The sequence below is a fragment of the Coptis chinensis genome, chromosome 7 (genome assembly GCF_015680905.1).
Source record: "Coptis chinensis isolate HL-2020 chromosome 7, ASM1568090v1, whole genome shotgun sequence".
Classification (NCBI taxonomy): Eukaryota; Viridiplantae; Streptophyta; class Magnoliopsida; order Ranunculales; family Ranunculaceae; genus Coptis; species Coptis chinensis.
Genome location: NC_141462.1, coordinates 14,819,479 through 14,840,005, shown reverse-complemented (window position 1 = coordinate 14,840,005; position 20,527 = coordinate 14,819,479). Strand labels below are relative to the sequence as shown.

Genomic DNA, 20,527 nt, shown 5'->3' with positions numbered 1-20,527 from the left:
AAACTTTGCCTTGTTCCTAGCCTCCCATATGCCTTGAAGCATTATGATGGCCAGAATACCTTTTTCCGCAAAACCCGGATCCGTTCCATTGATCCACTGAAGGAAAAGATCAACCCAATCTCTTATCGTGTAGTGTCCCATCTCGTCTATGTTGCCCCCCCAAGTTTGAGGCGAACCAGACAGACTTGGACCACTCGCACTTAAAGAAAATATGTAGAGGGTCCTCTAGCTCCAGCCAACACAAGGGGCAGGAGAACTCTCCTTTGATCCCTTTGTTCCTGAGCAAGTCTCCCATAGGAAGGATACCCATGTACAGCTTCCACAAGAAAAGAATAATGTTGGCTGAGACCGGAGCTTTCCAAATAGCTTTGACAGTGTTTGTATTAAAAGACGATGATTGCTCCATGTCCCCATTCCCTGTCATTCTGTGATAGGCTGTTTTAACAGATAGACAGCCATTTCTGGTATCCATCCATTGAATAGTATCTTCCCCTGCCACGAGGGGTCTAATCATGACTTGTTTAATAATCTTCCCAATAGTAGATGGGAATAGGTGATCAATCCTATTTTCATCCCATCCACTACCATCAGTCAACATAAGATCCTTCACCTTGAGGTTTTGGAGGTCTTGTCGCAAAGGCATCATGTCATTAATAAGGACAAGGTGTTTGTTAATACTGAGCCAAGGCTGGCTCATAACCAACACATCCTTACCCTTTCCGATGCTCCAGATACATCCCTCCAAGACTTTTTCCCCCACTCTGTGTACCCCTTTCCAAAACCAAGAGGCGTCAGGAGGGGGATTCTGTTTGACATCAAACCAGCTCTTACCATATATGGCCCTGAAGGTTCTAGCCCATATCGATTTTTTATCTGTGAGAGCTTTCCAAGAAAGCTTAGCTAGCATGGCTTGATTCATAACTTTTGCTTTTCTCAGGCCTAAGCCGCCACTAGCTTTAGGTTTGCATATGCTATCTCACCCAACGGTGTGGATGCTTTTACTATCTTCCGTACCGTGCCACCAGAAGGTCCTGCATGCCTTATCTATCTTCTCACAAGTGGAATTTGGGAGAAGATAAGTAGACATAGCAAAGAGGGGGGTAGCTTGGACTACAGCCTGTATCAGAGTTGTTCTGCCCGTGAGTGACAGAACTTTTGCTCTCCACCCTTTAATTTTACCGTGAACTTTATCCACCAGATAATCTTAGTCAGGTAAGTACTTTAAAGAGAATGATTCGTGAACAGTATCTGTTTCCAATTATATTTCTATCCAGTTTCAATTATTACAGTTATATTAAAACTGATGTTTGTAATAACATATGTGATGAAAAGGTAAAACGGTCTATTTTTATATTAAAGTTCAAACGTTTCTTTCTTGATTTATCACACTGCTCTAGATTTTACAGAAAATTATAAAATTGCCACTGACTGAAAGTTGCTAGTGGTTTTAACTGCTAGAAGGCAACGCATTTGTGACTTGCATCCATGGTACTTAACTAGCAAGTAGCAGAACGTATTCAGGGGTAGCAAGTATGCTATTCACTAGTGTGTCATTTACGTAGGGTTTTTTGTTTTGAAACCCAATTTTTCCAAATTAGACAATAATATTTGTGTTTCGATATTTAAAATTTCGATATCTGATTTTTTCAAAAAATAATTAGATTGGAATTGGATGTGTTTTCAAAATCCGATCCGATCCGATTTTCGATTAATTTTCGAATTTTTAACATATAGCAGTCTATTTCATATAAATTACTAAATTAAAACTACGTATAGTTTACAAACCAAATAAAAACCCTAGAGAAATAGAACATTGTCTCTCTCACAATTTCAATAAATCAATATTGTCATTCTAGTACATGTCTCAATTTATCTCATATTCCTATTTACCGAATTAATGCATTAACATGAAGAATTTTTTTGCTGAATGAACGTGTTAAAAGGTCTAAATTGTTTACTGAATTAATACATTTCAAAATGATTGCTAAATACATTTTAAAAGATAATCTAATTATATAATTTAAATTTCCAATTTATTTCTATATTTTATTTTGTGGATTTCGAAATTTTAGAAAATTTACTGATTTTCCGAACTTTCCTTCTGGGAAAAAATTGCCATCTGACAAATAATTGAATCGGATTTGAAAAGAATATTGTCATCCGAAAAAAATTGGAAATTTTTCCAAAATCCCTTTATCCGATCCGAAATCACCCTGATTCACTAATTCCTGCGAAGTTGAGTAAAGAAGTGTGACTATAAGTAGCGCGTTTCAGAGACCAAGAAATTATCACCTGTTAGAAAATCCAAACCAGATAATCTCCAAACCTTGCAATATTTAACAGCACTCTACGTCTCTATAGATACAAGTAGGTGAACAGACTTGCACACACCTAAAAGTGTGCTCGCAAAATTACTGCAGGATCCCGTAACTAAAGTAGCTCTGCTATATATTCATCAATACTCATCAAGTTGACCCAGACTTGGATCTTAATTACAAATGTCATCTTAAATGTTTCTTCACTTTCTTGTACATGGTCAGTAATGTCACAATACGGATTGTATTAGTTTGTGCTGTACAAAACAAAAATACTGAACCCTCAGGATCAGAGTAACAAATGGATACAATATAACTATTCATTCTCCAATTAAGGATGAGTATCATTATCAATATTCAAAACAGGCACAACACTGGAACTGAGTTTGTGAGAGGTTGCCAATTAAGTTGAACAGTCCCGCTGGAATAATAGACCAATGTCATTCCAGTATTGCTTGATGGAATCCACAACTTTAATAGCTAACGCCTCATCTTCAGGGTAATACGCTATAGGATCCGATAATAGAGAAACTGGAAGATTGAGAGCACCTTCAAGAGTTGCATGGAGACAATATGCCGCATATGTAAGATGATAGCCACCTTCCTGGACAATCAAGAGGAGTCCTTTGCTGTGCGTATCAGCCAGTCTATGCACTATCCGCCCAATCTCTCTGTAGCCCTCCATTGTCAAACATTGCCTTCCATTTGGATCAAACTGAAGCCATATATACAAAAGAGTATAAGTTGATCCGCAACACAGATTTGGCGGATCTTAAAGACTGGAGTAAGTGAATGTAAAGACAATGAGTAATTAGATACAGTATATTCATGAAAGACCAGTTCACTTACTTGTAGTAAGATTGCTTTACAACAAGAAAGGTCTTGTGAATACTAAACCAACAATCACTAACACACATATTTACACAAAACCTTGCAACTTCACTTGAAATGTTCAAGTTTAGCTTTTAACAATCACAAATAATCCTGATTTTGAATGCACAGAACATTCTACTTAAAGGTCTTAGATTTCTAAAACTATATAGTAAAACCTTTTGACTGATCTTACATTGAAAAGAATTCAGTTCTATTGTTTTCACCCAATTCAACCCAACCTCTCATATGAAAAGTGAGATCGAAGCCACGTATCTCCCTAACTCTTTCCCCTTTGATCTCGTCTCATATCTGGTTTAAAAACAATCCAATCTAATGCTCTACACAGCTAATATATCACATACTACATCTAATTATAAAGGGATTATAGCCAGTAAGAAATAGATCAATTAGCACAATAATATGATCATTGAAGAAAATATAAAAGACCTGTTTTCAGTCAAGACAAATGAAAGATCCACTTACAGAACTAGAATCTTGGCCAATGACGAAAACCATCATATCGGGCTCAAACTTATCAACAGCTTGAACAACTAACTCGTTCATGGCATATACATATCCTCGATCTCCAGTTCCATTCGGTAGAGGTATATTCAAATTAAATCCATATCCTTTTCCTTCACCAAGCTCATTGACAGAGCCATTCTGCGGATGAGATGGACCCCATGAACCATGATTCATATGCAGAGATATTGTGAGAACATCATTAGATTGATAGAATCCTTGAGCTGTCCCATTCCCATAATGTACATCAATGTCAATTACCGCAACCTTTTTACAACCGGAATCTAAAGCCAATTGAACAGCTAACCCGGCATTGTTAAGGAAGCAATAACCGTCAGCTTGAGTTGGCTGGGCATGGTGACCAGGTGGCCGTACTAACGCGTAAGCAATCTTCCCATTCCCATCAAGTATGTGTTTCATTGCCGATAGTGTAGTACCCGCAGCAATAAGACAAGCATTCCATGACCCAGGGTTCAATATAGTCCCTGCACAAAATGTCTTCCCTCCAGCTTTATCCGCTTCGATAAGTTCGTCAATATACTCTGAGGAGCCAATTTCAACACACAAGTCCATCAATTTTAAGGAAAAAACAAAAATCCTATAACTACTATGCGAAAGCTACTGAAATCAAGAAAAGGATAATCATTTGGACAAACTTCGATTCACCAGTACTAGAACTTTAAATTAAATCCATATCTGCCCATCTATGTACTGTAAAATATAGACCACCCAAGTCCCAAGGCAATATATCTGCTAATTTATGCCGACTAGAGTGGTCGACATATCGTGAATAGCAAATTTTGCATACTCAAAAGCCTAACATGCAAGATAAAACGACTTTTTCAACGTAATCCAAATCTCTACTCACTAATTAACAACTTCTTTAAACAAATATCTACCAATTAATTATTTCGTGCAACCGACCAAAAAAAATAGATATTAAACAAATTGATGATTACCTTGGGTATGAAATGAGAGTAATTCAGAAACGCCAGCTACTCTTCCTGGACACCAAGTTATGTACTGAGAAATAGGACCTTTTTTCAATATAGAGACCATGTTTTTCACCCTATCTGAATTTTCTGGGTGTTTTTCTAGTACTTGAAGAAACCCGGGATCAGTTAAAGTATCAAATACCCCAGTTCCAGTATAGTGTTTCAACATTCCCTCGTCCCAAAACACATTGATGCGTGCAGCTGAACTTAAAGAAGAAGCCATGGATAAATTGAAATGAGATTTTTAGTTCGGTTAGAAATTTAATAGAAGAATATCTGTAATGCTTTACACTAGTTAACGAACTTTATACAGTTCAATATTTAAATAATGTGACTAGTGTTGGATTATCGGGAAAGGCTTGATGTCAACACGGGTTTGAAGTTGAGGTTTGAGACGAGCATGTCTCTAGGTAGTGTAGTAGCATAATAAATGTGTCGCAAATAGGGGACAAAATGAGGTGTAGTGAAAGTGTGAACTGGGAAGCCTGATTACCGAAAATAATTAAAAAATTGTGAACCATGTGGGAACATCAGAATTTTTGAGATTTTTTATGGGCGCGACTACACCACATAGGCACATACCTCGTGCCCAGCACAAAAAAAATTTGAGAAGTAATCTATGGTATGCTAACAAATCTGGGCCACTCATACCAAGGGGTGCGTGTGTATTGCATGGCAAAAGTACTGATCCAAAGGCCCACATTACCTGCGCACCATACATCTCGCGCACTGAAGACTAACTCATCTTTTATTGCGTTTCTCTCTCCTTATTTCCCCGATAAAATCAAACCCAAAATTTCCACCCCAAAATAATCCTATCATCAAGCTGTTTCTTTCGCTCCAAATTAACAAATTTTGATTTTCAAATCGTATATTCTCTTGATTCGAAGAAGCTCGGGGGTCAAAATTTGATAAGCTGAAGAAAGGAAACCAATTAAACAACAGGGTGTGGAATCAAAAGAGGAAAAGAAATAACGGAAGGTAAACATCTAGTGAATATTAAGCTGATTATTTTCGTTGTTCTTATATATGCTTACTTTCGAAGTTTGATTTTTAACAAATGGCTATTTGACTTCTGAACGATTATGATCAAAAGACATCAGAACATTAGTTTGCTTGCACCTTTGAAGTATAATATTTTGCAAAGAGTATGTATTTTCTATTGAAATTCTTCTTGTACAGTCAGTAAAAGGAGGAGAGGTGAGAGGCAAGAGGAGCAAAGAAAGAAATGAAAGGTATCTATAGTATTATACACAATTAGCTACATGTTATATCACTCTATTGTATTTGCTACACCATTTTATATATATATTGTAGATAGCGCACCCTTTCCTGTTGAGCACATCCCAAATGTGGCTAATAGTTGGGTAGTTTTATACACAATTAGGGGCGTGCCCTTTCCTCATTGTGGATAGCACCATATTGTGGATAGCTACCCTTTCTCGTTCTATACTTGCTATGACTTTAGCATTGCAAGAAAAGTGTTCTTATGTGATAATGTAATAGTACAATAGCTTGTGGATTATGAGAGTTTGATCTCACTTGGCCTATCTTTTGCGCGCTCATTGGGAATTTTCAAGAAACATTGATCAAATTGGGAGTTTATCCGAGAAGTTGTTGTTGTTGTTGCGAGAATTGCGTGCATAGTCGCTAGACGACGAATTTGGGTTTTGCTCCTTTTGGTGAGTCTTGAGGAATCGAGAAGAATCTCACTACCCATTTATTCAAATCCAAGAAGAATAGCTAGTTTCAGTTCGTTTAGAAGTGAGATTGGTGAGAAAATGATTGGGGAAATAAAAAGTATAATGAGGGTAAGTGGGGAAGTTGAAATATAGAGAGTTTTACATTTTGGGTCTTTGAATAATGTGATGATTAGTGTTTTTGGGAAGAGGTATGATTTTGGGCATGAGGGTTTTGGGGATGGGTTTAAGCTTGAAGAGTTGGTGAGTGAAGGGTATGAGTTACTTGGGATTTTTAACTGGAGTGATCATTTTCTTGTGTTGGGGTGGTTTGATTTTCAAGGTGTGAGGAAAAGATGTAAGAAGTTGGTTTCTAAGGTGAATGTTTTTGTTGGAAAGATCATTGAAGAGCATATGATGAAGAGGGTGAATGGGAAGTTGGGTGATGAGTGTGTTGGTGACTTTGTTGATGTTCTGCTTGACTTGGAAATGGAAAATAGTCTCTCTGATTTTGATATGGTTGTTGTTCTCTGGGTAAGAAGTTCTTCTCTCTTCATTTACTTTTTGTAATTTCAGTTTCAAGTTTTAATTTGACAATTGTTCACTTGTGTGTTGCCTTTACTTTGGGAACTCATTAGTATTGGGAACTCCCTTAAATTTTCACTGAATGAAAATTAATTTGTGGTCTATTTAGATTATTTTCAGGTATTGACATATTGTTAATTTTTTTTTACTTTATATTGATATGATGATGTCGCTCAATTGCTCACGAGCTGTGTTGCATGGGTACGGGTACGAGTGTCCGGTTTGGACACGGGTACGGCGATTTGGACACGGCGAGATTTGAAAATCAAGACATGGGGAAACGGCTAATATTTTAATTTAATATTATATTTTATTAAAAGATAAATTATTTTAAATAGAAAAAAATATATATATAATAAAATATATATATATATATATATATATATATATATATATATATATATATATATATATATATATATATATAGATTTTGATAAAGCCCATTTGCCATTTAAAACAAGTTTATATTTTGAATATAACCATTCCAAAAAAGCCCAAGCCCACATTACTTAAAAGCCCCATTTAATCTTATCTATGAAAGAAAGAAAGAAAATAGCCCAAGCCCACGTCACTTATTAAAGCCCACATTTTCTTAATTGTGTTAAACAAACCCTAGATCTGAGTTGCAGCCGCCGCCATGGAAGAAGATGGTGCACAGCCGACAACATCAGGTCAGTCTACTCCATTTCTTGCTCTCTTCCTTCTTTCTTAATCTTCTTTCTTTCTTAATCTTTTTTATTTTTTTCTTTGAAAGAGTATAGATTCAAATGGCGAATCTGTGTCGTGTCGGTGTCGGTGTCGGTATGACACGACACGGGACACGCCGGAATAATAGGCATACCCATGCAACACAGCTCACGAGTCTTCATTATGGTTGTCAAGAGTTATGAGCTTTGTTCTTTAAGTAGTGTCATGGTAGGCTTGAATGTTGGTGGTGTGTTGTAATTGTGCTGCTACCTTACAGAATTTTGTGGTTTTGTTTTGGTACTATTTCAGTATATATCAAAAGTGTTATTTGGAAGGAATATGGAATCACATGAGGAATGTTTTTCACGAATGATTTGTATAATGTATGATTTGTATAAAATGCAATCTTATGTTTTATAATCATAATGCATTGAAAATATTCTGATTAAGACTTATATGATTGTGTTTTCAGGAAATGATATTTAGGGGTACTGATACAGTTGCAATCCTCTTGGAATGGATTCTTGCAAGGATGGTCCTACATCCAGATATTCAGTCAAAAGCTCAAGCTGAAATTGGTGCTTTTGTTGGCAACAACCGATTAGTATCAGATTCTGACTTACCCAATCTTCCTTATCTCCTAGCAATAGTGAAGGAATCCCTCCGTGTGCACCCTTCTGGCCCGTTCTTGTCGTGGGCACAATTAGCCATCCATGACGTCTACATTGGGAAGAACTGTATCCCTGCTGGAACCACTTTTATGGTGAATGTGTGGGAAATCACCCATGATGAAAATGTCTGGTTTGAGCCTAATGAATTCAAACCTGAGCGTTTCATGGACGAGGACCAATTTTCTATGAACTCTTATGATATGACAGAGGTTATATATCCGAAGGTGGTTACGCTTGTGCTCAAGAAAACTTATTGGATGTTGTATGTTCTGATGTTAAGTCTTTATGTATTTGTATTACGAACAAAATTTATTGGGTTGTTGCACAATCTTCATTAACCAAATTTGGATATTATCCAACTTCTTAATCCATTCGAGATTCTACAATTAGATTCTTATTATTTAAAACTTCCAATGCGAACACTAAGTCTGGATGTTGTACGTCCCTACATATAGGGTAAACTTCAACAGCTTAGCTATTAGCTAGTGTACGTTGTTGTGCTGAAATTGAATGTTTTAAGTATATATCCGAAATGGATGAAAGTGGACGTCCAATTCTTTGTGTTGTCAGAGCTGCAAAGAAACACAATGTGAATAATGTGTGCTAAATGGATGAAAGTGGACGTCCAATTCTTTGTGTTGTCAGAGTTGCAGAGAAACACAATGTAAATAATATGTGCTAAAAACAAGTCAAAGAATAGAAAGCTACAAACTATCTCAAGAGCTGCAAGAAACAACCAGGACAAGGAACTAAAAACAGCGTATTCACATTAGAATTTAGAAACCATTAAGTGGAAACATAATCCCAAAGACCATTAAGTGAAAACCATTAGTTGTGAACTGTTACAAAGATCGAAAATAAGTAAATGCATTTAAATAGTTCAACTTCTTTCTACTAGTCATATACAAAGATCGCATTTAACTTCGGCTTGCATAAGTATCCTTAACTCGGACGTAACTTGTAGTCAAAACTCCTCGACAAACTTCGCTCCCACACCGAAGCATATGTTTGCGTTGGCAAATCGTGATACTTAAGAGAAATTTAATTCACTAGGCAAAATATTACAATTGTCATATTGAATCACTAAGACTCTTTTGAAAAAAATATACTCAGACAACATCAACTATGAAACAAAAATTGTCATGAGTATAGTTAGCCCTTTCCATCCATTTACAAAATAAACCTATGAACAAAATGTTATATTTTGATCCATGACGAAGTCAGCTGTCTTTTTCGCCAAAATTAATTCCAAACTATTTCCGCTATTTACAAAGCGCACCTACACACGAAAATAATAGAATCAATGTCATAGATACACCAGATTACACTAGCTATTGCGGTAATATAGAAAAAAACACATACCAAACAAAAAGAATTTGATTATTCTGGTTTTAAGTCAAGTGATTACTAATTACCAAGTCACAACAATAAATCCTGAAAGATGAAAAAAAATGGCGTAAGTAGAGTTATACTGTGAACAAGTTTTACTGTAAAATACTAATATAATCACATGCAACATATTGTTGAGATCAATGCTTGCAATTCCATGAGGTTGTTGAGGCCTCAAGAAAAGGTGTTCAAAAGTTCCATGTATAATAACAAAAAAAAAAAAATTAAACATATATGTTTGTATTAAAAAATTTGCCACATGCAAAGGTTTATTGATAACAAGCGAATTTAATTAGAACTTCAAATACCTGTTCAAGTTGGTGAATTCCTCTAGTGGATGTCAAATCATGTTGTATCTCAAAATTATTTCCGACCAGAAAGGACTCCTATATAGTCACCATGGGACCATTTATGTATCTAGCTATTATGTCAATACTTAACACTGTTTATCTATTTAAGTGAGAAGGTTGTATGGTACCTGACTCAAATGGAAAAATTGATGACTAGGCAGAAAACTACGAGTACCAGTCCCAAAATACTCCTAGCAACATCAAAAAAAAATTCAATATAATAGCGTGTACAAATGCAACAACAACCAGTAGCAAAAAAAAAAAATATAACATTAACCTGATTAAAAGAGGGGAGCATGAAGTCATGAGTGTATCGAGATTGTTGTTCAGCATCCATCATAAGGTCCTACGAAATCCAGAAGAATATTGTTGAATCAAAACAATAGCGAATGGTAAAGTTGAACACAATTTTATTTACCTGACTGAAGGTGTGGAAATCTAAATCTCTTTCGGTAGCCCCTCTATTTGAGATTTCCTTTCCTTGAGTGTTTTTCTTACTGCCTTTCTTCGCCCCATTTTTTTCCTTATCAAGAAACGATGTAAAATTCTTGGGTCAACCTTTGGGCTTCACAAAAGGTGGATCAAGTAATGGCTTCTAAATATGGGCAACTGGGGTTCTTGTTTGATTATTTTGCTCCTTTTCACTTTTTTAATTCTGCTCCTCCGAACATAATGATATATTCCTAAGTGCAGCTTCAACATCTCGTAAGGTATTGTGTAACCCTTTCATTGCCACTTCGTATACTTCATCAGACGGTGAAGCCTTACACACAATATTGACTCCAAGTTTGCAAAGTTTGCAATATTTACTCGTTTTACTTTCTTGACAACTCACTTGAATTTCTTCATTTCCTAACACCACTGAACCAAATTTTGCTTCTCTTGTCCATCTTTTGAGTACATGCTGTTTTGGGAGAGTTTCAACATCTTCAACCAAAAAAATCTTCAAGATATGCCTACACAAATAACCTGCAAATTCATACAATTGGCAGCTACATTTTGCACTCATTGTAGAAGGCTCAAACAGGACGGTGCGCACTACCTGACTGTATCCTTCTATCCACACTTTGTAGACACATTCTGTTCTATGCTCATCAACTTTCCTATGGCGGTAAGAAAGACCTTGATATAACTGCTCTTGAAACTTACAAAAGATACTTCTTGTATAAACTTCAGCTGGCTCCTTCTCAATTTTAACGTTAAATCTTAAAACTGGCCTTGCATAAATGGTGGCATAATCTTCCTTGTTTTCTTCCTCCCGCCTTTCTAAGATAGCTAATTCATATTGTTTAACAAACTTAGAAAGAGCCATACTTTTTGTCAGGTATTTATCAAAGTAAGAGTTGATGCTTTCACTCTGTTGGGTCGTGTACATACCTGCAAATTTATAATTAGACCACAAAGAAATTATTCAAAGCAAAGTGATGTAACTGCCATTAAGATAACCAAAGACGAAAAAAAAAAAAAGAAAGATGATAATGAAAATGATATACCTGCTGAAAAATAGGTCACGCCCAGTAGTCGATGCCCACTTTTCTCGCTTTTCAAATAAATTTTATAGCATATATAATAGCAGTTCTTTTTGCTGCGCAATGAGAGTGTCCACCTCGTCGGCTAATTTTAAGTACCCTATTTACTCACGAGAAATCAGGAGGCATACTTGAGTAACCACAAATAAGATTCTAACCCCCACGAGTTCCTCAAAACTCTGAGACCGAAAACTCTGAAAAATGAAAAAATTGAGATGGTCGCACGATTAAACCTTCTGACAGCAGCCTCTCTCACATCTCCAATGGATGAATATAATTCGGGTCTGTTCCCAAAATAAAAAAACCCACGACTGTTCCCAAAAAAAAAAAAAAAAAAAACCCACGACTATACCGTATCGATCATTATTTAGGAAAGGAGTTGGTGCAAAACTTGGTAACATTTTCCGTAAATTTTTTTATTACCATCGTGGTTGTTGTTGTTTTTGCTGCTGCTGTTATTGTAGTTGTGTTTTATTCTAAGACCTGTTTGCTCTGTATTTACCTTTTGTTTTGCTTCCACCTGACAGTTTGATGCTCCGCTTTTGCAAACCGCTTATTTTTTGCCACCGTGGAACCGTGATAACATTGATAACATTCAGGTGATATATTGTTTGAGAGCTATTGTATTTCTTAATGTTCGTGAGTCAGACTTAAATGTAGTTCTTCCACTCAAGTGGTCAAGGTTTTGAAAGAAACTGACAGTAGTTTCTTTCATTTACTATTGATAAAAAATAAATAAGTTTCATTCGCTTTACTCATTTTTTTTTTTCTTTCTGCCTTAGTTAAAGATGTTAGACTTTGCTATAGTTACGAGAAACTAATACGTAGGTCATGGTTTATGTATGGAACACAACTGAAATGAAAGTTTAAATACTTTTTTCCGAAATTCTGATCATCAATTTGCACGTGAAGAATGTTAAGCATACCCATCTTTTCGGACACAAGTAACAACTTAAATTCAATGCATGCTTAACTGGTGTTCCACTTTCCAGATTGTTTTCAGGGAAGATTTCAGAACTAACGGGCGTGGTGGATATTTTGATGAATATGGGTATGCTTTTGTTTCCAAAAACTCAAATTTTGCTAAGGTGTTCAAGATATTGATTTATGTCACTAGCATTATTCAATTTCTGTCTGCAAAAATAAAATGAATAAATGGGATTCCATGCTGATTGTCCTTTGTGTAATTGACTTTGCATTGCCCTGTATTATAATCTCAGACTTGATGATGTTGAAGGCATATACTCACTTCGATGGGAAGATCAGGAAATGATAAGGAAGTATATAGAGGGTGGTGTCTCTTCCTCAAATATTACCATTGTTGCTGCTAATGTAGGTGGTATCGAGGTTTCACATGCTCCTGGTGCTACTTGCAGGAGATGCAATCAGAAAATTATGAAGGGAGAGGTAAGTCATATTTTCCCCGACAATAAAAAAATCATAATTAGTGCTGAACTTAGAAAGTCACATATGAAAAAGGACCTACTTCTGCAGAAACTTAGGTTACCTTAAAATTGAAAAGGATTCACTTTAGTATAGGTTATGTGTCCCTGCATGTCATTTGTTACATGCTCTTGACATTCACTAGGTAACTGTTGTTGTGCACACTAACATGCCTTATGCGTATGAAGGCAGTGCAGTTGGGTGTTGGGTTCGTGTAGCGCAACCACTTCATTTACAGCAAGGATACAACGAATTGGCTCTATTATTGTCGACCACGATTAGTGTTTGCAAGTAATAGTCACAAATATAGATATCTAGGGTCACGTGATCTGATGCCAACATAGGTCTATATAAAAATGCAAAAAGCTAGATTGGCAGATGAAACAAATACTCTCGCAATAGGCATCAAGTTTTGTTGCAACACATGAGGGAAATGTGAGCTTTGTTGCGTCATTGTGCTCTATTTCTACGGATACAGCCTGTTATGTTAGTTATAGAATTTTTTTTGTGGAGTAGTCACTCATAGAATTTTGTTGATTCAATTATGCAGAAAGATGCGATGCTAGACACGGCATCATGAGTAAATTTGGTGTCTTGCGAAGGAGTCTTTGTTTTAAGTGGATCATTATTGTTACTCTATCAGAGATAAGTGTTCGTACATTGTTTCTACATGAAAACTGGTCTATGATGTGGCATTACCGCCAAGAATTTCCATGTTTCTCCTTCACTACAGTACTTTGAGATTAGTTCACTGATGTTTCCCTTACTTTTAACATTCATTTTGTATCCGAGTTCAAATAATGAAGAAAAATTTAGTAGCAAATATATATATTTGAGTTAAATTGTATATATATTTATATTTACATATATCCTTGCGCAGAATTATGGTGCCTTTCTAGAGAAGGATGGAGTAGGATTTAGAGGAAAAGTTAAGCCGACCGGGCTTTAAAAACCAAATTGACCTCTCAAGCTCATTGTGGACTTATCAGGTGCCCCCCCCCCCCTCTCCTTCTGTTAGTGTTGTTTTGTTAATTATTATTTAATTTGGGTGTTCCTAGAAAAGTACTGAGAAGAATTGAGGTTGGAAATTACTTGCAAGCCAAGCGTACAGGCACAACTGTCGTAAGCATCCTTACATATTTCCCCATTGCCTTTTCACTTTTAAATCAATGAGGATATTGAAAATTGAGTCGGTCACGGTTTTTGAAAAGGGGACACAAAGATTTGCTGTAAATGTTCCTACTTCGGTTTGTTTTGCAAGCCTCAAGTATCTGCATCTTAAGAACATTAGTTTCTCTGGTGACCAGTCGGTTCTAGAAGTTTTAAAAAGATTTTAAGTTCTCATGAATCTATTCTAAACTTTCTGAGCATTGGCAGAAGGCTTTCTCTTAAAAATGGACAACTCTTCGTGTGGAACCAGCTGAAATAAGGGCCAAAGATACTGCCTCTGCAGATGAAGTCCTGTACCTCCGCAGAGGCAGAATTGTTGGCTACAAAATAGCAGTAGACTTTGGAAGTATACAATCTCTGAAGGAGATGCGAAGGAGTTCATAGATGCTTGCAGAGATGGAACTGATTGTGCACCCTGGATGTGGAGACAATTCATCCCTGGACTCACATGACGGAGGTACCACGAGGGTATGCCAGGTATACCTTCATGTATAAGTTCTTGATACAGCTCATGTCAAGGCCAGAGCTATTGATCTACAACTTCAGAAGAAAGTAGTTCTTGGTAGAGTCAGACCATTTGGTAACTCTTACATTATCATGCAACTTGAAGAGCAATTGTCGACATGCCCATGTAAGGAAAACGCCTAGCAAGGAAGGAAATTGAATAGTAGTTATCTGTAATTTATTGCACTCTGACCTTGATTTTAACATGCTCTTTAGAGCTTTGTATGATCTAATGAACGCCTTTCTATCCATGTTGATATTAGTACTTGCACATGTGCTTAGCTGATTTATTCTATTATTTTCTTCCAGACATGGTACACAATGGGATCTTAGGAAATTCTTTACTAGATTTAGCATATAAAAAACCTCTGTACCATAAATTTATATTGTTGTTGTTAAAAGACAAGTACGACAGAGTATAAATGACAATGGATCAAAGAACATGGCTAACGGTATAGGCAAAATTACTGATACTAATAATACCAAGTTTGAACCTTTGCTAACTTTCAGCTCTTACACTTATAATACCTTAATGGATATGTACAGGAAGGCTGGCCAACTCCAAGATGCATCTGATACATTTTCACGAATGCTACGAGAATGAATTGTCCCCACCATCGTAACTTTCAATACAATAATTCACATATGTGGGAACAATGGGAAGTTCAAAGAGGTTGATTCATTGATAAATAAGATAGAAGAACTTCGATGTCTTCCTGACACGAGAACGTACAACATTCTAATTTCTCTACATGCAAAGCATCACAATATCACTTCAGCTGGGAGCTACTTTTCAAAGATGAAAGAAAATGGCCTCCAACCAAACTATGTGAGTTACCGTACCCTTTTATATGCTTTTTCTATTAGGCATATGGTTGGTGAAGCTGAAGACCTTATCTCAAGATTGACGAGTACATGCATTCTGCTTTAACTAGAATGTATAGTACATTGAAGCTGGGATGCTCCAGAAGTCGTTGTCTTGGTTTGAAAGATATCATCGTAAGGGAAAGATGAGTTCAGAGTGCTATTCTCGCCAAAGATTGATGCATTTGGGGAACATGCCCACATTTTGGAAGCCGAGAAAGCTTTTATCCGCTGCCGAAAGGAAAAACGTACTCTCTCCGAAATCGAAAAAAACAGGAGGAATAAATCTGGGCAAGAGTACCACCAAATTTAATATTGGACTGGTCTCATTATTTTCAAAATAAACCTTAACAGATCTTCTTTCATAATCAAAATAAAGCTTAACAATTCTTTAATAATCTTTTACTATAGAGATCAGTGTCCGCCGATAATGGTAGAAGAACTCGACTCCTCTAGATTTAGATCTACCATTGCAAGGCCGATTTTGTTTTGATCCTTCCAATTGTGCAACTTACACACCCTGAGCCCCAACTTCTTGCTTTAACTTCTTTTGGGTCAACAAGTATTGGTGCTTCTTCATCTTACAATGAGCATGGATCGGACTATTGTTTCAACAAACCATCTAAGCTTGAAAATAGTTTGCAATTTCTGACCTTCTAGCTCATGCCGTTCTTAGACCTCATCATGTGTATGTGCAAACATTCATATGTATTTGAAGTAGACAAGAGGAACCCCTGACATACGAAGAATATAACTGAAAAGAAATCAGAAAAAGAAAAAAAAAATGTTCATGTAGTTGTGGCTGACTTACCCGTGAATGTTTATTGAAATTTTAGTAGAATGCTTAGCACCCTCTATTCCTTAGCAAAGTAGAATGGTTCCACCGAACTGTAATAATAAATTATACCTCTAATAGACTTTTTATCTATATGAAACACAAACATCAAACATTAACTGCGGTAATCAAAATGCATACCGACATTGTGTATTCCATCTTGCCAAGTTATCCTACCAAATGCACCACATAGATTACCTTTTGATACTTTTCACTTCCACCCATGGCAACTCCAATGTCTGATGTTGCCAAGGCAGCTGTGTCATTGATTCCATCGCCGACCATGGCTACAATTTTCTGATCCTTCTGAAGTTGACTAATGAACTTCTTCTTTCCATCTGGCTTGATTCCATTTCTTTTCTAACCGTTCAAATATTTAATGCAAATAACAGCAGCAATGTAAATACCTGGCATCAACTGGTAATCTAATTCCCCAAACTGCCAATGATTCTTTCAAACGCCCAAAAAGTCTCTACAAGCTTCACTTCTGCTCTCAAGAGAATCCTGCCAAAGACAATGAAACTTCATAACATCAAAGAAAAAAAATTATTCATAAACTAATAGATAGGAAAGTCGGGGAAATGACAATAACAACTTCAAAAGAGACAATGGACAACAAGAAACCGCAATCACACCCTCTACAAGACAAAACCTACATAGAGGAAAAAACAGGTATACACAATTAGGAATTGAAAACACAGCCACGACCACCCACTCCCAAAAGCAGTATCGACTCCCAAAAGAATAGATGGGCAAGCAAAGTGTGAAAAACAGAATAGCTTAAAGGCCCAGAATAGCTTAAGCATGCAAAGATCATTATCAGTTAGATATGCCCCAAGGCAGCACATTCGGGCAAACAAAAGCAATCTTTTTAAGACAAAAACAAGATAATAGAGTTCCCATTGTATTAGACTTCTAAGACAAAAACACTTAGTGTGTATATATGTCCATATATACTAGAGTTTCCATTGTATTAGACTTCTAAGACAAAAACACTTCGTGTGTGGTTATATATACATCACTGTCTCATGCCGATTTTATAAAACATAATTCTTTCCTCACTATCTTACCTTGCTTGACAATTTCCCTAATTTAATTTTTCAATGCCTTAATTTGTTAGATGACGACCAAAAAACGTTGGAGTCCTACAACGATGCAGATTCAAATACGGGAGCAGACCTTCGATCATTTCAATCAACCTACTAAACTGCAAATCCAAGATATCACAAATCAGTTGAAAGAACATAGTGAGGTTACAGAAACAAATGTGAATAAGTGGTTTTATAACAAACGGGAGAGATCCAGAAAGAATGGACCAGTGGAAGGTCTTCCATTATAATTTTGTCAACAGATGTTAAAACATTCTTTATTGTTAATTGTTATTTGAGTTATAGTTGTTTACTTAATATGTTTTATTCTAATACAGTGGATGACCATATTGAAGTTGAAGTTCCTTATGAGAAACGTTGGTATGCAACAGTGATGCAGCTTCAGATACTTGAAAGTGCATTTAATAAAAAAAAAATCATATTATACTAAGGAAGAAATCAAACTCTTGACAACTGAACTGTCAATACATGGTCAAATTTCAGAAGATAATATAAAGAATTGGTTCAGGAATCGTCGAGTCAAATACAAAAAAGATAAACACAGTTCCCAGTCGTTTCCTAATCAACCTAGTAAGACATTCTTCATTGCACCTAAGTTTCATGGCAATCAAATAAGTATAAGTCTTTTCTTTAAAAAAATATTTGATTAATTATTAATGGATAAGTAACCAAAAAATCCTTTCTTCTTCCATTATAATTATAATGTTGTTTAATTTTGTCAACAGATGCTACATCCACTAAACATCAACTTGATGGTTTTTTTTCTTCATCGCCTTTTCCTAATGAACTTGGTAAGACATTCTTCATTCTTCATTGTTACTTGGCTTTGAGTTGTATTTAACATGTTTTATTCTTATACAGTGGATGGACCGCAATCAAATAATGAAAAAGCAAAAAATAGCTGATATAAAAGGAGACGTATATTGAGTAATAGAGAAATCCAACCAGTTGAAACTCATGGTTATGTTAATTGTGATGGTGAAACAAGCGATGACAACCATTATTCCCGAAAAAATCACTTATATCAACCAGACGGTGTTGGAGAAAGTGACGATGACTACGATTCTCAAATCAGTGGGAATGATTCAGAAGTAGAAGATGAAAATGATACAAATGACCATATGGAAGTTGAAGTTTCCCATGAGAAACCAAGTGAAGTTTTGCATGAAAGTAAGTATTATATTAGTTATACTATTAGTTATAGTTTTTAATATTATTTTATTTTTTATATTATTAGTTATAGTTTTAATATTCATTTTAATTCAGGGCGTTGTTTCCAACCATTGGATTTTGGAGAACCAACATCAGTGTGTCCTCATTGTGATGCCATTGTTTGGTATGAAGAAAGGAATGAACAAACGAAAAATCCTAAAAATCCAAAGTTCTCTATATGTTGCGGTGGAGGGAAAATTCTACCTTTTTTGAAAGATACATTTTAAATGAGCTTATGGACTACAATTCTGGCTCCAGATCCAAAAAGTTTATGAAAAATATCAGAGTATATAACAGCATGTTTGCTTTCACATCAACAGGAGGTGATGTTCAAGAATCAATAAACAATGGTTATGGTCCTTACGTCTACAAGATAAAAGGGCAAAGCCACCACAAAATTGGCACCTTGCTTCCACCTGAAGGTTTACCTCCTAAGTTTTCCCAACTTTACATATATGATACTGATAATGAAGTTGTGAACAGAATGAACTCTCTTAGTAAGAAAATTTTGACAAACGGGTCCGAAGAAGAGTTGGATCCAGATATTGTGAAGGGACTAATAGATATGTTAAATAATACAAACAAACTTATTGAGACTTATAGAATGGCAAGGGACAGGTTTAAAGAGTCTGAAGTAGGTGATTTCAGTATAAAGCTTATTAGTACAACACAAAAGGATGGGAGACTTTATAACATGCCGACATCATCTGAAGTTGCTGCACTTATTGTTGAGGAAGAGAGTGAATTTGGTAATTACCGTGATATTGTGGTGGACAAAAAAGGATATGGCCTGAAAAGAATAAATGAATTGCACCCAAGTTTCATGGCCATGCAATATCTTCTTTTGTTTCCTCATGCTGAATACGGGTACAGGATTGATATCCCTTATCGGAATAATGTCAACGTTGGGAAAAGGACAAACATAAGCATGAGGGAGTTCTACGCTTTCAGATTGAAAATGAGACTAAAATAAGGAAAAACAATTGTTCTTGGTGGACGCTTGAAACAACAACTTATTGTTGATTCTTACTGTGCTGTAGAACAGATTAGAGTTGACTGGGTTAGAAATAACCAACAGACTATTCGTGCTGAGCTTTATCAAGGATTAGTTGATCCAGTACGTACTTTCTAGAGATTCAAAACCAGGTTTTGTTGGAAGGCGAATAGTTCTACCATCTTCTTTCACCGGAGGTCCACGTTATATGCTGCAAAACTACCAAGATGCTATTGCGATTTGTTGATGGGATGGATCTCCTGATCTATTCATAACTTTTACTTGCAATCCTAAATGGTCTGAAGTTCAAAAATGTATTGACAAGATTGCTCCTGGATATACACACGTTGATTTCCCTGAAATTGTCGCTAGAGTTTTTGAGATCAAGCTGCATGAACTTATGACGGATTTACAAAAACGTAAAAGGTTCGGAAAAGCTTGGGCGGGTAAGTAATTTACTAATTTAGTTGTTTTTATAACTTATTCTTTCATAATTTTTAACTTTTTAGTTAATTTGTAGACTTTATGACTATCATATTGCTAAGAAAAAAATATCTCCCCCTTCAAATATATAATTAATCTATAAATAGATGCTGAATATTGAAAAAAAAAATATGCCTAAATGATCCAAACAAGAAAGCAGTCTATGATAACATGCTGTAATATAGACAAGCACATACCTAGCTTTGAGCTCTTGAAATCTACATGAATGATACGAGTTTTGTCGGCTCCGTAGTATACCTTATGCTGCATAGAAATTTTAGGTAGTCACTTTCAATAGCATCATAGACTAAGCCAGG

General features: G+C 35.9%; 2 protein-coding genes, 1 long non-coding RNA gene and 1 pseudogene across 7 annotated transcripts in view; 1 reads left to right on the top strand and 3 right to left on the bottom strand.

Annotated features, from left to right (window-relative positions):
- Positions 1-2,427: 2,427 nt before the first annotated feature.
- HDA08 (histone deacetylase 8) lies at positions 2,428-5,170 on the bottom strand. The gene is made up of 3 exons (XM_086573048.1): positions 4,670-5,170; positions 3,672-4,252; positions 2,428-3,030 (listed from the first exon to the last, which is right to left on the bottom strand). Exons 1-3 carry the CDS (start codon positions 4,926-4,928, stop codon positions 2,719-2,721), a joined length of 1,152 nt encoding a protein of 383 aa, XP_086429174.1. The 5' UTR covers positions 4,929-5,170; the 3' UTR covers positions 2,428-2,718.
- Positions 5,171-6,456: 1,286 nt separating this feature from the next.
- Positions 6,457-8,666, top strand: LOC147486188 (cytochrome P450 78A5 pseudogene; annotated as a pseudogene). Its single transcript, XR_015202756.1, has 2 exons — positions 6,457-6,918; positions 8,130-8,666. The product of XR_015202756.1 is annotated as a cytochrome P450 78A5 pseudogene (transcript).
- Positions 8,667-10,716: 2,050 nt separating this feature from the next.
- Positions 10,717-20,527, bottom strand: part of LOC147486185 (protein FAR1-RELATED SEQUENCE 5-like) — a 41,787-nt gene continuing 31,976 nt past the window's right edge. Inside the window, exon 2 of the mRNA XM_086573672.1 lies at positions 10,717-11,444. Within this exon, the coding sequence (XP_086429798.1) occupies positions 10,717-11,444 (728 nt within the window). The remainder of the gene's footprint in view (positions 11,445-20,527) is intronic.
- LOC147486187 (uncharacterized) lies at positions 15,871-20,467 on the bottom strand. Of its 4 annotated transcripts, none has more exons than XR_015202640.1 (3): positions 17,483-17,783; positions 16,611-16,916; positions 15,871-16,331 (listed from the first exon to the last, which is right to left on the bottom strand). It is a non-coding gene; the product is annotated as an uncharacterized LOC147486187 (long non-coding RNA). The 4 variants fall into 4 exon arrangements; XR_015202639.1 differs by adding an exon at positions 20,408-20,467 and having other exon boundaries at positions 16,003-16,331; positions 16,611-17,619; XR_015202641.1 differs by adding an exon at positions 20,408-20,467 and having other exon boundaries at positions 16,003-16,311; positions 16,611-17,619.